Consider the following 16,379-nt stretch of genomic DNA (forward strand, 5'->3'; position numbering starts at 1 on the left):
CAATTAACTTAAAGTTCTTAAAACATGGAACATAATAATCACATGAGACTGTTAATCTTGGAAAATAACGTTTATAAAAAGACATGTTCTCACGACACACTGAGAAGGCTGATCTGGTTTACCATAACGTACAATTTGATTCTCTACAGCACTATTCACAGGAGCTTATAACGTCTTTACAGCATCAATAAATAATGTCTTCTTCAAAAGTCAGTTGCTGTGGTCACACAATGAGATGTTTGAGACAGTAGTAAGCTTCATAACAGGACAAACATTTGTTCTGTGTACCAAAAAAATTGTACTCTGCTTAGGATTGTTGTACTAGGTCAGGTCATGCTAACAAAATACTGTACATGTTAATACAGAAAAATATCAGCATTGCATTTTTGCCTCAGATCAAACGGCTTGTCTTCAACCCCCCAAAGAATTGACTGAACGTGTGCATAAATGCATAAAAGGGTGATCGACTGGAAACAAAATACAAATCTCAAATGGCTCAAAAACTATATGTCAAGTGTTGCAATATTTCATGGAGGTACATACTTAAATGTGATGGCTTGGTTAATCCCTATCAACAGCTTGTTTACAACTAGGAATACATCTACATATTAGTGTGTAGGGTACTTCAAATCTAAAGACAGCAAAATGTCAGCATTTAGTAGAGTACTAAGATAAGCCTCACAGGATGCATTTGCCTGTTATTCTTAACCGTTAAGAAGCATGATTACCAGCACACTTACTGGTGCATTCTGTCTGCAATGACTTTGTATCCATCTACTTGTAAAAATATATTAATATTACAGCAGAAAGTTACATAGTTGTTATTCACATCCAATGGCTTAAATGGGACAGAGAATGTATGTGTAATAGACAGAGAAGAGTGTCCATAGCAGGGAATTAGGAATCTTTTATATCTAATGTTCCATTACATGATATAGGCTAGAACTGAGCACTCAATAAATCAAAATATGTCTGATCTGATTTAACCAATTATTTGTATTTATATACCTTAAAACCAACTATACCTGACGACAGCAGTTATCTACCTTGCAAATGCCTTGATTTTTAGTTGTTGCGGAAGGAAAACCAACTCTCTATGACGCTGGACTTGTCCTTTTTGGTGTCGCATTACAACACACACTAAGGCAGAGCTTGAAGGTGTATACCGTTCAACACAAAGATAGATTCCATTTTGATTCTATACATTTGATCCACTGCTATATAATAAAGATAGCCTGGAGGAAAACCGCACTGAGGATGAACAAAGCACTGCATTCAATCTGCTTGACAGTACATAGTAGTAGTAGTAGACTGTAGTAAAGATCTATAATTAGTTCATGAATGAAGGGCACAGGTGGTTAACTATGAGACTGTGTGACCCTCTGGGCCACCGTAGTCCATCATGGCTGACACAGCCCCTATAGAGGACTTCTGGAGGAAAAAAAAAATGCTGGGCACACTGAAGGAGACAACCATCTCAATAAAGCCCTTCGATGACTATGGCCCGGTCCATATTTGGTCTTTAGAATTCAGTCTCTTCTGGTTTTGTTCGGTCTCATTTCTAATGTAAAAAAACAACATAAAAAAAACACAAAACATCGTCTGTTGGAAAAGCAATCGTATTGTTCAGTTTTGTTTTGCTGCTCGACATACCAGTTAGTTTGTACTTCTTTTTTTTTGTAAGGAATGACAAGTTAAGAAAGTCCAAGGACGTTTACAATGCTTCTTTAAGCTGCTGGTTCTGTAGACTATGGACACACACAAAGAGGAAATAATTGTGTGAACTAATGACTCAATCAGCTGAGACTAAATGGCTGCTCAGTAGTCTAGGGGGAAGTGACAAGGGTTGGGAAAGAGGTTTGTTTACATTTAGTCTGTATTGCACATCCATTAATGAACAGTACACAGGAGTTCATAAAGAGCTTCTTAACAGAAGGAGGGAGGTTTGTGGTCCCTGGAAGAGGGCCAGGCATGGGGGGTGGGGCTAAAGAGGCGAGGGGAGGGGCCTCGTCAGTCAGGTACTGCATATAGGAGCTCAGACATTTCGTAGAGGGTGCGTTCCTGCCGCACGTGACCATCCCTGGGTTACCTGTTTGAGGAGGGGGGGGAGGGAGGAAAAACACTGGGGAAGGCTCCCTTAAAGAATCAGGTCCCAGTTAAGATCAGTTTACACTCAAATCTGAAACCTGCAGGGTCCCAGGGTTCGGGTTTCTTGTTGCGTCCGGTCGGAAGCGGTTCCTTCGGGGGGCTGTGTGCGCCTGCTATGTCAGCGCTATCTGTCCAGAGAAGGTGGTGAGCAGGAGCATGATGGCGAAGCCGGTCAGCAGGCCGGCGTTCTGGATGGCGAAGGTGACGAGCGCACGGGTGCCCCCGGCCTCCTCCTCCTCACGACTCACCTCGTTCATCTCTGGGAACTGAGCGGGAGAGGAGGAGGGAGGGAGTGTTGGAAGGAGAGGTGGAGGGAGGGAGAGGTGGAGGGAGGGAGGGAGGGAGAGGTGGAGGGAGGGAGTGGTGGAGGGAGGGAGGGAGGGAGAGGTGGAGGGAGGGAGTGGTGGAGGGAGAGGTGGAGGGAGGGAGGGAGTGGTGGAGGGAGAGGTGGAGGGAGGGAGAGGTGGAGGGAGGGAGGGAGTGGTGGAGGGAGAGGTGGAGGGAGGGAGTGGTGGAGGGAGAGGTGGAGGGAGGGAGGGAGTGGTGGAGGGAGAGGTGGAGGGAGGGAGAGGTGGAGGGAGGGAGAGGTGGAGGGAGGGAGGGAGGGAGAGGTGGAGGGAGGGAGAGGTGGAGGGAGGGAGAGGTGGAGGGAGGGAGAGGTGGAGGGAGGGAGTGGTGGAGGGAGGGAGTGGTGGAGGGAGAGGTGGAGGGAGGGAGGGAGAGGTGGAGGGAGAGGTGGAGGGAGAGGTGGAGGGAGAGGTGGAGGGAGAGGTGGAGGGAGAGGTGGAGGGAGAGGTGGAGGGAGGGAGAGGTGGAGGGAGAGGTGGAGGGAGGGAGAGGTGGAGGGAGAGGTGGAGGGAGAGGTGGAGGGAGGGAGAGGTGGAGGGAGAGGTGGAGGGAGGGAGGGAGAGGTGGAGGGAGGGAGAGGTGGAGGGAGAGGTGGAGGGAGGGAGAGGTGGAGGGAGGGAGGGAGAGGTAGAGGGAGGGAGAGGTGGAGGGAGAGGTAGAGGGAGGGAGAGGTGGAGGGAGAGGTGGAGGGAGGGAGAGGTGGAGGGAGGGAGAGGTGGAGGGAGGGAGAGGTGGAGGGAGAGGTGGAGGGAGGGAGTGGTGGAGGGAGGGAGAGGTGGAGGTAGAAAAGGAGAAATTGAGCAAGGGAAGGTGAGGGAGGAGGGAGAGATTAAGAGACTATTAATGGGGAATCACAACAGAACACACATGCCAGAAATCACACGCCCTCCTTTGTCACACTGTCACAAACACACACACACACACAAATCCTCACCATGTCAGCCAGGGCGATGTAAAGGAACATGCCCCCGGCCAGGGCAAAGATCCAGTTGGGTGAGAAACTGTTTCCAGCCAGGATGCCAAAGCCCATGCCCAGGTAGCAGCAGCAGGCAGACAGGAAGTTGAAGAACAGAGCCTGCTGGATGCTCATGCCAGCATTGAGCAGGATCACAAAGTCTCCTAACACAGGCAGACAGGACACAGTCAGGCATGAGGGAGAGGTGGACAGGGGTTGGGGAACTCAGGTCCATACGATTACTGTTTCCACTGAGTGAAGTTTGAATAAATGACGATAAACGGATAATAAGGCATAATCGTAGGGAAAACATCCCGAAAGCAGATCCACATGGGATTCTCTAAACCCCAGGCCCGAGCCTCATGCCCTGGCCTCCAAGCCCTAGCCCAGCCCACTAGCTCCCAGCATCCCACCCTCCAGCCCCCAGCATCCCACCCTCCAGGCCCCAGCATCCCACCCTCCAGCCCCCAGCATCCCACCCTCCAGGCCCCACCCCCCCAGCCCTCCAGGCCCCAGCCCCCTCACCCAGCTCGTGGGGGAACTCTTCACACAGGATGGCTATGGAGGTGCTGACTCCCTGGAAGACGGAGGCGGTGAAGGAGGCCCCGATGGCCAGGCCGTCGATGAAGTTGTGAAGCCCGTCGCTCAGCGTGATCATCCAGGCCAGCGTGCCGATGTCAGAGTACGCCGTCCCCTTCAGCCAATAGCAGCCGCCGCTGCTCGTCCCGCCCCCTCCCAAGCTCTGCGTGTCCTGATGGTTTGAGAGGGGGGCGAGTGAGTGTGGATGGCAAGTACTGTGTGTGTGTGTGTGGGGGGGGGGGGGGGAGTAGGTATGAATGGGAGTGGCCGTGTTTAAGAAGTGTGGTGTGAACGACAGTGTACAACAATGAATGTGTGTGTGTGCTCGTGTAAGAAGTGTGTGTGCGTAGGAGAAGGAATGTGTGTATGGCAGGGTGTGAACGGCAGTGTGCGTGTGTACTGTGTATGTGTGTGTGAGAAAGGGAGAGAGAGCCTCACCTGCGGGGTCGTGGCAGGGGTAAGCATGCGGTCCCCCTCTCCTCCGTCCACCTTGTCCAGAGCTAGCCCCGCCCCTAGCCCCGCCCCTAGCCCCGCCTCCCCGTTCTGCAGCTTCTCCGTCACACCCTCCTCCATGTCGCCGTTGGCCGCCGCGTAGCGCTCCGCCGCGGGGTAGTGGCTGTGCCCGTGCCCGTGACCTTTGGCCTGGAGACACACACACACACACATTGATCAACATGGGATAAGGACAATCTGTCACCCCCTACATCGAATTGAATCACTGCAACATTATTCTAAGACTAAATGTATTCATAACTCCCATTTCTAGGCCGGATTCTAGGCCATGTCTATTGTTGATCGGCTTCTACTGTATGGAACTTCTATGGTTTTTGGTCGTTGTGTGCTTACAGACAGCACCAGAAGTGATAACAGTACGCTAAAGAGGTGAGGGTGCTAAGTAGGTCGAGCCAGTTCTATAATCGGCTCAAAAATCCGCACCAGGTTTCCTCAGTGGAACCACAGGAATGCTCACTGCTCAAATTCAAGGATACCTACTGCAGGATCCTACACAGTCCCCAGAGGGCGCCATCACCTCAACACATGTTCCACTGGGCTAGTTCTTCCATAGCCATGGTTAAACTGGAGTAACACACACACACACACACCATCTTCGCTGTGTGGAAGTATTTTATGGTAGTAGGACCATAAAGGGCCACGTTATTTTATGCTGAAAACACGTTTCGTTTAATCTTCAACCATGTGTTTTCGAGAAGCTATAAAATGACAGCGCCGTTAATCTCAAACAGGTATGGAGAGGTTATGAACCGAAATACCTCAGAGACCCTTTTACAGGGTGCTGAAACCACAGCATGTGACATCCTCACACACCTAGTCCTGTAATAAACCTTGCGTTTGGTCTGTACCAAACCACACAGGAACACCGGCAGCGTGACATGAGGCGCAGCGCTCCAGTGACACGTGTCCTAACGCCCTCAGGCCCTCCTGGAGTACACACCTGTTTTTCTAGGAAGCAGAGCGCACAATAGGGAGCTGTACAGAGGTCACAGCTATCATATCCACCGTTTACATTGCCCAGGGGACGAGCGCTGAGGAGCGGGGGGCGAGGTGTGTGCGGAGGGCGAGTTGTGTGCGGAGCTGGAAGCTCATCCCAACCTCTCCTGCCTAACAGGCCCAACCAGCCCCAGTATAGACCTCTGTACCCTCTCCAACACCCTAAACACTCGGCCGTGAACACGACACCAGCTGGATCGTCGTTGTGTATAGATAGACTGCACATGGAGATCTGTACTGTACATTGGGCCGCCTTTTCGGGTACGGTGTTTTTTTGTCTTTTCAATGTGAGGACAGAGGGGGAGGAGAACGGCGCCGCATCGACTCGTCAAAGGGATCGGTGACGACAATAGGAGCAACAATAAAGTCCGTCCCCGGCCCCCCAAAAGAAGAAGATAAATCACTGCAGTCACATCCAGGGAGGGAGAGAGGGGGAGAGAGAGGGGAAGGGAGGGAGAGAGAGGGAGAGGGAGAGGGAGAGAGAGGGGGAGAGAGAGAGGCAGCCCACTCACCCCGTCCTTCCGTTTCAGCAGCATCTTGAGGACCTTCTCCGTGAAGAAGAACAGGTAGAAGCCTCCGAACACCACGGTGGACTTGGACATGTAGAAGTCCACCATGGGGTCGAAGCCAAACGCCTGCAACGCACAGCACAGAGGCCTGGGTTAGCTTCCAACCACAAGCCGTGGGTTAGGGGGGTCCCATACGTTTTATTTTTACATTCTTGAGCTTTCAAGTACCAATATTTACACGAGGTTTCAAACATCCAGATTTACAGCACCAGTCTTAATTATTTATTTACCAGTGATTCTGACTGCTTCTTAACTAAAAGATGTTTTGTATTCGATGCATTTATATTTGTTTCTGTCCGAGTCAGTTATGACAAAAGAGATGCCCTCAGTCAATATTCTCATACATGATCCCAGTTGATTTGTCTCACAGTAGCAGTGTGTGTGTACGTGCACGCACCGGCACTGTATATAGCAGACGACTGAATATATAGTATATTTGTGTGTAAAAAAATAGGGTCAATGGGGGGTGTGGTCATGCTGAGAATACTACAAAGTGACACTACAAAGTCTACAGTAAATCCTTGTTAATAATGTGAGCCAATGACAAACCAACATCTTATCTTGACTTGTATTTGGCTCAACTGGCACTGTTGAGTCTTCGACACTAAGGAAGTATCCCTGAACAGTCCCTGATCCCAAACACAGCCTGGGATTCTTCTGCAAGTCAACATGAACTCAAGGATACACTAACAGGCTATCATCCAAACAACTTGGCAGAAGGTTGGATATGTGGTTTCCCACTGCCACTCTGCCAAGAACTGTAAATGATTCATTATCTTTTGCTTTGAATTGACTGGATGCCATTTTCTAATTTGTGTAAAGAAGGTGAACGTCTACCATCAAGTGTCTTGGTCTTCAGGGACCACTGCCCTGGATGTTATAATAATAATAACCGTTCATTTGAATCAGGTGTGTTGGAGCAGGGAAACATTGAAAACATGCAGGACAGTGGGCCCTGAGGACCAGGGTTGAAGACCGCTGTTCCAGAACGCTACACTTTCAAAAGTCGACTGTTTGAACTGTCAGCTGTTAGGGGTGGGGGTGAGCAGGGCTCAGTGCCTGCCTCTCCCTCTCCTCAGGTACCAGCTGTGGCAGCCAAGTCACAGTGGGGTACACCTCTCAGTTTGAAATTCAATGGCTACCTCACTTTAATTAAACCCCCCACCCCCCCTTCACATCTGTGACTGTGAGAGAAGTCAATGGAACAAAGAGAGCGATTTAGTTTCCCCTCGTTTTTTTTTTTAATGCATTACCGTTCCAGAAGCACCGTTTTAAAGTTATTTGTCGCCTTGGTAGCAAGCGAAAAGAATCATTTGGGGGTCATATCTCCAAACCCCCTGTTCAAGTGGAGCCACATAAAACGTTGGGGAACTGGGCCTTTCGAATGCCTCGAAAGCTACAGGGAGTGACTGGGCTCCCCCCGTTCTAACGGCGGCCATTTTGACTGAGGGCAACTCGAGGGTAAGCGGGAAGCACTGAGGCCTGGGGGTGAAATGGATTTGTATAGCCCTTTTTACACGCAAGCATGTCACAGAGGGCTTGTGGAGGGCCAACAACACTACCTCTGGGATGAGCTGAAACAGGGCGTTGGAGTAGAGCGTGCCAATGGCCAGGGCTATGAAGTACAGCAGTAGGCGCTTGTAAAAGGTTTTCCTCATGAACGGCACCACGGTGGCGCCGACCAGGGAGCACAGCGAGATGAGAGTCACGCACAGGAACCCATAACCCCAAACTGACCACGACCGCAGGGTGGAGAGAGAGAGAGGGAGATGGAGGGAGAGAGAGAGAGAGGAGGGGGGGAGGGTGTTTAAGGAGTCAAAGGGTAATTACAAAAGGAGGGGATGAAATGGTGGAAAGGGGGAGGGGAGAGGAGAGAAAAGAGAACAATTAGTTGAGAATCAACGATGTGAAAGGTCGGTATGAAGGATATTGTCGTCCCTTTTCGAAGAAGAACCATTGGAAGACACCAGTTAATCTCAACCCCTAAAAAAAAAAAATTAAAAGGGAGAAAGGAGATTAAAATGACCAGAGTATTCACACCGAGAACAAAGATGTCTGACCACCTTCACCAGAGAGTCAACCGCAGGGAGAAAAACAACAAAGTAAAACATCAGGAGGCAGCGTCCAATCACATCGTGCGAGAATCACCAGAGCACCAAGGTTCCCGCAGAAGGAGCCAATGATCCGTTGTCCCCTCTCAAATCCCAGTATTCTCACTTTGATCATGGAGAGAGGCGGTTAGGAAGCAAGGGGGATGGGGGGGGAGGGGAGATAGGCTCTCAGATCAACAGCAGGAGGAAGTGAGCCACAGGAAGCACAGAGACAATAGCACAGAACCACCTCACTGAGACTTCAGCAGTCACGCTCACACACACACACACAGACAGGTCCTCTCAACCTTCTCCCCTAGCCCTAGGGTGGGTCTCTACAATAGCCTATGAAGGGTTTATTGTGTTTGGGCAGGGGGGGGCATTCAAAACCGCTGTCTCTCTTAACCATTGCCTCCAGAGACATGTGAGGTTAAGGGCTCTCTAAGGTTGCTTAGGTACTCCAATCATGTGGCCCTGGTAACTGACCGTACTTGGAGCAAGAGAGACTGTGGATGTCCTGGAGGCTAACCTGGCCTGATTTCCTCCCAGTTGCAGTGGGTTTGTTTAAGGAGGTTTGTTTCGTTCTCCCAGCCGGCCGGAGCACAGCTCTCTTCAGAGGGGAGATGCAACGTCACAGTTGGCCTAGATCATACCGAGTAGGAAATGGTGGGGCATATATACACACACACGCTCCTCAATGAAGAGACAAGTCTACCACACACACACACACACACAAGAAATTGAGGGTTGTCGTTGATGAGCGAGGCTGCTGGAAGTGTCTCTCCTGGGGCTCATCAGAAGAGTGGGAGAGGAGAGGAGGAGAAAGGAGAGGAGAGGAGGAGAAAGGAGAGGAGAGGAGGAGAAAGGAGAGGAGGAGAAAGGAGAGGAGAGGAGAGGAAGGCCAGAACACTGAGAGGGCTTTTGGTCTGTGATGCGTCGGCTTCTCAAACTGCATCCCTGAGTCTGTGCGTGTGTGTGTGTGTGTGTGGGGGGGGGGAGCCTTTAGGAGGGTCTCGGGGGGGGGGGTCGGGCTACTACACCTCGGGCAGGAGCTGGAAGACAGCGGTGGAGAAGAGCGTTCCAATGGAGAGAGCGATGAAATAGATGAGGGCGCGGCGCATGTGGCGCGTCCTCATGAGGGGCACCAGGAAGACGCCGGTCAGGGAGAAGGCACTGACCAGGGTCACACTCAGAAGAGAGAACCCCCACACTGTGGGAGCAGGAGGGTAGGCAGGGGGTGAGAATCAGCACACACACACACTCTCTGTCTCTCACACACACACACACAGACCAGGAAACACAGGGCACGGACACACACACACACACACACACACAAGACAGGGTTCTTAAAAGGGATGTGTGCCGTAGGAGGAACCAGGTTAGGTTTGGCGGTCCGGGTCACATGTTCAACCTGCTGAGAAGAAGCAACATTTAAGAGGAATCCGGATCTTCTCAGTTTCATGTCTGGTCTGTGGTCCCCTCACAACCAGTTCCCTGTGCTGGGAGGACAAAGTTTGGCCTGAGGGCACCAATTCGGAGGAATCGACACCACTGGAAGTACCCATCACCACATCCAGCACATGCCACATGACAAGACCTCTGTAGAGAAAACATCTGCTGAGAAGACAGCTTCCAGCTTTCATCCTCCCCGAGGCAGGATTCAAACACCTGTCAGTCAGAGAGGAAACACGGAGGGATGAAAGAAATCACAGAGCAGACGCCCAACTGAAAAGGGGAGAGACACCGTTGGGGGAAAGGATTAGTCGGGAGTGTCATTCCGTTGGCCGAGGCGGGGAGAGGGTGCGGCTGTGATTCGCCCAGCCTGAGCGAGGATGGGAAGGGGGGTTGGAGAGAGAGAGAGCTGGAGCTGCGCCCTCAAGAGAGGAACTTCACAGGAAGCCTGCAGATACTCCACATCCTCCAGGGGCATTCATCCCCCCCCCCCCCTCGGTACACCCTCTCCTCCCTCGACGAGGACAGCCGGGCTGGGGGCTGGAGACGGCCGTGTCCGGGGGGGGGCAAGCTCCCCCTCCGCCACGGAGGCAGTTGGGAGCGGTGGAAAGTTGGAAGAGGTGGCAGGTGCCAAACTGTCTCTGTGGTGTTAATGACACCGAACTGCAACTGCTGACAGCAGGGGGGGGGGGGGGGAGGAGTGTAGAGGTGACTGTGTGCATCCTCTCTTTGCTGGTATCTGCTGACTACAGGGCAACATGAGATAGCTGTTCTGGTCTGGAAGAAGAGGGGGCAGACCGGGTTTGTTAGAAGAGAACACTACCAGGCGTGCCAAGTCCGGTCATTTGTTTTTGGCGTTTCTCTTGAAAACTCAAGAAAAAAAGGCAACAACATAGGCACACACAATATCTCATCCTCAGCGACATTCCAAGTGATGCCAGCCTGGTTTATATCCGTTCCGGCCCCCTGTGGAAGAATGAACCGCATCCTTCCAAAACGTCTCACCTTCCGAATCCGTGGGTCTCGGGGGCAGGTCTATGTGGAGCTCCTCCCCTGGCTCTGCGCCACAATTGCCGGCGTCCAATTGCTGCAGCATGGTGGGGCAGAGTTCCTGTAAGCCCCGCCCATCCAGACGGGACTGCTCGCTGATGCTGTACACCGCCAGGGTATCAGCAGGGAGGCACTGGGGAGGGAGACGCGGGGAATGAGTCACTAGGACACACACACACACACACACACATCCACACATATTCATAGTCACGCAACCACACATACACCTACACCCACACACCTCCACCCACGCACACCTGTACCCACACCCTCATGTGCCACACGCTCCACAGATGAAACCTTTCACCCTGCCTCCCATCGCGAACCCGCCCGTTTCATATCTGGGGGACAAATATTGTTTCTGGAGCTCCCAGCAGATACACAGGCTGATGGGTCTCGCTGGACTGTGCACTGGAAGCCAAAAGGCGAGTAGACCCACTGATGCACAGACAGACAGAGAAGGCGTGAGAGAGAGAGAGACAGACAGGCCAGTCTATGACCCCCCCCCCCCCCCCCCAGGAGAGTGCTCAGGTGGGACTTGTGAATAGCCAAGCCGCCCACAGTCTCCTCCCTGCTGCCCAGCTCCGAGCGGACCAGCTAAATCCTCACAAAGACCCTCAGCGAGTCGTCCGGCCAATCACGCACGACGTTAAGCTCAGAAAACATAGCCGTCGAGCCAATCACACACGACGCTAAGCTCCGGGGAAATATGTGGAATATCTGAGCTATGCGCGTGACTGTGAGTAGAAAGACCAGAGGGGCAGAGAGACGGTGTCGTCGAGGCAGCTGTGAAGTAGCGCTGGTATGTGCACACAAATCACTCCATGAGATCCCTGCCTAGCAAACAACACATGCAAAACAGGTAAGGCCGGTTTGGTACAACACGGACATCAACGTGGAGGTGAAACACAGCTGGCAGTGCAGACGAGCCTGAACTCACTTTAGAGCCGTTGGTCCTCGGGGGGGCGGCTGGGGGCCCTGGGGGTGGGGGCTGTGGCGTTGCCGTGGCGTTGCCGTCCCCCTGCCCGGCGCTGAGGCGGGCCAGCAGGGAGCGCAGCTGGGGGACGGAGATGGTGGCGTTGTCCCCGTAGCGCGCCAGCAGGTCCTGGAGCACCTGGGCCGGAGACGAAGCCTCGCCCTCGCCCTCGCCCAGCGCCCTCCCCGGGGAGGAGAGCACGAGGGCCAGGGTGAGGCCGAGGGTCAGCTGGGGGAGGATGGTGGTGCTGGGGGTACCGCGGCCATGATGAGGCTTCCGGGTCATGACTCCTCCACTGGCAGGGCGAGGGGGGGGAGTCTGTCTGTCGGGAGAGAGAGAAGTGGGGGTTATGGCGGGCTAGAAAGCAAACGGGTACAGATACATGGTAATCCAAGCTCTACAGCACAAAACGACTCTTTTGAAAAGGCCAACGGCGGAAAATTGGACAGGATTTCCTACGCATCCATTATAACATTGGCATTACCAGACAACAATCCAAGGCACACATACATACCCACCCCTACACAAAGAACCACTGTGACATACACAGGAGGAAGCACTCTGACCAGCCCTCCCTCCCGCTCCCGCTCCCTCTCCCCCCCCTCCACACACACACCATTCACCTCACAAGACATGCTAGGGAAACGTATTCTGACAGTGTGCCCATTCATAGTCCTGGTCTTAGACCCCAGCTCCTAAAACATGTGTTGCCGGCTCTAAGTACAGTGGCCCCCCCTGAGGGTCCTGAGGGCCCTAACCTGAGCTGACCTCCCCAAGCACCTTTAACACACCTGGGCACTGGGGGACGGGGGGGGGGAGAGAGAGAGGTCTTCAGATCTTCAGGGTGCAGTCGCCTTCAGGGGAAAAAGACAGAAACAGACGTGAGTTTAGAGAGGCCGCTGAAAAGTCAAGCCAGGACACTAAGACAAGGGACAGGTCCTTGTTATGACCGCCGCTTTCAGCCAACGCCGGCATTTCTTCCTCCTCCCCCTGACTGGGGCAGTGTCCTGGGGACGAGTCCAAGCTTGTGGGAGCTGAGGGGGGGGGGGGAGGTAGAGAGGGATATGGGGGAGGAGGGAGAGAGGGAGAAGAAGAGAAGGAGGGAGAGAGGGAGATGGGGAGGAGGGAGAGAGGAAGATGGAGGGAGAGAGGGACATGGAGGAACAGGGCAGGGACGGGAAGTGGCGTACATCTTGGCAGGACACTTAGTCCTGGAGCACTCACGCCAAGGTCAGTTATCCTTCCTTCTCTCCCTCTCTCCCTCTCTCTCCCTCTCTCTCTCTCTCTCTCTCTCTCTCTCTCTCTCTCTCTCTCTCTCCCTCTCTCTCTCCCTCTCCCCCTCCCTACCCTTCTCGCACTCTCCCCTTCCACTTTCTCCCCTTTTCATCGCCCCACAAAGTGGGGGCCAGCTCATCAACGCTGCATGCCGAGCAGCACATGGAGGTGCGAGGCGCAGGGCAGGAGGGGGGAGGGTAAGGGGCCCTGGCCGGGGAGAGGGCCCTGGCCGGTCAGCTCCCAGCTGCTCTCCGCACACTCCCCTGTGTACGTTCACAGCAAACACAGGCGTGGAAGAGTCAACAGAGGAAGGTGATTGTGATTTGGCGGAGCGTGGCGCACGCGCTCCGACACCTGCCAGCCGCTCTCGCGGGCCCCCTTTTCCACAGTCGCCTCAAGGTGGGAGTTTTGCCGCCAAGTAGGGTGAATTTGCCCATGGACACAACGGCATTTGTCCCAGCCCGGAATCGAACCGGCAACCTTCTGATTACCAGCCCAATTCCCTAACCGCTCAGCCACCTGACTCCCTGTGTTTTATGTAAAAGGGAAGAACACAGCGGAGGTAGTCACAGAGCCGAATCGGGAGAGGCGGCATGGCGAGACGACACGTGCTAGCATCGATCCGCCCCTGATTCCTGCACGCCGTCTAAAAGCACGCGCGAGCCACCACAATGTGGGCTTTGTTTGGTTCAGTCAAAACAGGTGTAGCCGACATCAACGGCGGGTCTTCTTTGCAGCAGTAACTGTGGGGATCTCTGTGTGTAACAAAATAAATAATAGACTGATCCTGAACACACGGCCCTGTCGCATGTGCAAACATGACGAGACGGCTTCTCAAATCATCTGTGCCGTTGCCCTGGCACGGAACTGGTTTCATTCGATGTCCCATAAGCTCGGTTAGACCAGAAATGTGAGTTGGAGGAAACACACAGAAACGCGCACACACCTTAACAGGTCACCGGGACACCCAGGCATTGTTTTACAGCATCACACCATCAACTGGAGTGAATCCTCTCAGAGATGATGTCACAGACTAGGGCATATGCGCACAGTGAAATGTGTCTATGCTTTTATGATGCTCACAACCAGCTGTTCACCTCCATCTGATTAAGGAGATCTGTATCTCAGAAAAATGTCCTGTTTTCCATCTTATCAGCATTTTCAAATGCCAAATGAGCTCTTTTGACTGGTCAAAAGTGCAAACACTGCCGAGAATGGGTATCCTTATCATTTTACCTCCAACCCTCAAGTCAGACGTTGGCCCACAGAGGTGCAGTGCTCAGGATACCAGCTACCTCTGGAGACTGAGTGAGGACTCAGAGAGGCTTACATAACTAAAAGACAATATGCAGTTGTTTACCTTACAAATCTCTAGCATGGCTTTTAGCCAGGCCAACCAAAACTACAATCCCACCCTATTGGAAAATGTGTTGTTTTGAATGCTTTCATATGCTAACCTCGACTAAATGAGACATCTTGTGGCTCTTAGATGTATATGATGTCCAATAAAATGTCATAAAAGATCAACTTGTGTATGGGACCAGTTCCCCTGTCTGTGTAGATGGCCAGTTTGTTGACTCAACCCTGACCAAATCTCTTCCTAGCTTGACATGCATTTGCATGTCAGACAACGCGATAACTGTTGAGAGTCAAGGTTTTTAGTCGACTGAAAATGGAAAATGTCATCTTGATTGCGTTCGTGCCATCCAACTATTTTTGGTCCTCCAGAAAAACAAACTTCTACAAACCAGGATATAGCCTAGTCATGGACAAACAGACACTACTTCTGACCTGCTGTTCAGTCAATACGACTCTGCACAAAAACACATTGCCAAACCACCACGACACACACTGGACACAAAGACACAAAATGAACTTGCCGTTATAAGTTATTTCCAGAAAATGAATACTTTACCAAAAAGCAGTGAGTTTAAGTATAGCAGGTCTGGATAGTAGGGGCCAAAGCTTTGGCACAACTCTCCTAAAAGACAACTTTATAGAGAGACAGAACTACCACAACACAACAATAGCATTCAGTGGGTAACATAATTATAGTGATTAGTCTCAACTGATATCATCAACCAACCCTTGTTATTATGTTGGTGTTGGTCATTCTGAGACCATTTACTATTTTCAGGGTATATTTTTCAGTGTTCAAAAACCTCCATACCACACTACTTAAAATTAAGTAATCCAATTAGGGCTTTAATCACACAACAGGAAATACATTTTCACACATAACATCCATTCATTTGAATACATCTAACCAACACGACAATTAAATCACACTCCATTCTCTAGCTTTTGCCATTTGTAACGTTAATTTTAATTAAGGGAGCGAATTTTGGCACACGGATGTAAACGGTTTAATCGAGAAGGTTCTTCAGAAATTGTGTAGTGCTGTTTCCGATCCAGTAATCTCATGTCGGGAGTATCTGGCCACAGACTGAGATCAATGAAAAGTAGCGGGCGATTTGCTCACCGCAACTCATATTTGAGTTGGTTTAATCAATTACTTTGGTTTCAATGTTATCAGAGATAGATAACATATACTAGAGAAAGACTAATAGTTTCAGCGTCACACTGACATGTATATCTCGACTATGCTTCAGGTAGCTAGTGTTGGCTACTCGACCCCCCCTATCCGTAGATCTCCCCTAAACCTGGCTCGCTGATGAGAGGTTGATGATGTAGCTCGACTAGCTAGCTAGTTAGTGCTAGCTGACTCAGCTACGTAAAAGAGGTACATAAAAGCTAGCAAGCACCCTTAACTGGTAGCATGATTCCCGATACAATTATCAAGACAGTAAATTCATAGTCTACCAGTCTTCAATGGCTGGGAAGCGAACTGTACAATTCACTATTACACCCAGCAAGCTAAGCTATGAAGCTATTCACACTGCACGCTTACCGGTGATGGAGCTTCGGCGCTTCTGTCCGTGTTAGTTACCACAACGAACACCCTCTTGCACCAGTAATACCTTAATCCTGAAACTAGCTAGAGATGTCTCATTCTTGTCAATCATAGGATTAATCCAGGTTTACTGTTTTCATGGCCCATTCACTGCACATCACAGCCAACGTGTGCAGGGGGCGTTCAGTGACGTACAGTCATTTACCGTTTAAAGGGACCTTTCACACATTTTTCTACGTCAACTCCAGTGAAAAAAAAACAGTGCAAATCAAAACGAATAAGTATATAAAGGTACATGTGGTGTTTTAAAACATTTTTCAACGTCAAATCCAGTGAAAAAAAAACAGTGCAAATCAAAACGAATACATATAGAAGTACATGTGGTGTTTTAAAACGTGTTACCATAACTAAGGTCGGGGCGCCCTCCTACTGTAAACACAGTATGTACAGCAGATGCGATTTTGGAGGTGCTCCTTTGACTTGCATTTTGGCATCTCAACAATATTTTAAACCT

General features: G+C 51.2%; 1 protein-coding gene across 2 annotated transcripts; it reads right to left on the reverse strand.

Moving 5' to 3' along the window:
- Positions 1-51: 51 nt before the first annotated feature.
- Positions 52-16,030, reverse strand: slc39a14 (solute carrier family 39 member 14). Of its 2 annotated transcripts, none has more exons than XM_084694416.1 (10): positions 15,863-16,030; positions 12,468-12,530; positions 11,641-11,998; positions 10,656-10,833; positions 7,671-7,840; positions 6,052-6,174; positions 4,469-4,672; positions 3,977-4,202; positions 3,431-3,615; positions 52-2,414 (listed from the first exon to the last, which is right to left on the reverse strand). In XM_084694416.1, exons 3-10 carry the CDS (start codon positions 11,959-11,961, stop codon positions 2,262-2,264), a joined length of 1,560 nt encoding a protein of 519 aa, XP_084550542.1. In that variant the 5' UTR covers positions 11,962-11,998; positions 12,468-12,530; positions 15,863-16,030; the 3' UTR covers positions 52-2,261. The 2 variants fall into 2 exon arrangements, with proteins under 2 accessions (XP_084550542.1, XP_084550543.1); XM_084694417.1 differs by lacking the exon at positions 7,671-7,840 and adding an exon at positions 9,239-9,408.
- Positions 16,031-16,379: the final 349 nt, after the last annotated feature.

This window comes from Hypomesus nipponensis, chromosome 28, assembly GCF_054491055.1.
Source record: "Hypomesus nipponensis isolate SF chromosome 28, ASM5449105v1, whole genome shotgun sequence".
NCBI classification, from domain to species: domain Eukaryota; kingdom Metazoa; phylum Chordata; class Actinopteri; order Osmeriformes; family Osmeridae; genus Hypomesus; species Hypomesus nipponensis.

What these genes read in the sequence shown, in the direction of transcription:
- slc39a14 (XM_084694416.1), bottom strand. Translation starts at nt 11,961, where the DNA reads ATGACCCGGAAGCCTCATCATGGCCGCGGTACCCCCAGCACCACCATC. An exon ending in CCCCTGCCACGACCCCGCAG is followed by an intron (nt 4,203 to 4,468) that starts GTGAGGCTCTCT and finishes TCAAACCATCAG; the next exon opens with GACACGCAGAGCTTGGGAGG. An exon ending in AGAGTTCCCCCACGAGCTGG is followed by an intron (nt 3,616 to 3,976) that starts GTGAGGGGGCTG and finishes TGCCTGTGTTAG; the next exon opens with GAGACTTTGTGATCCTGCTC.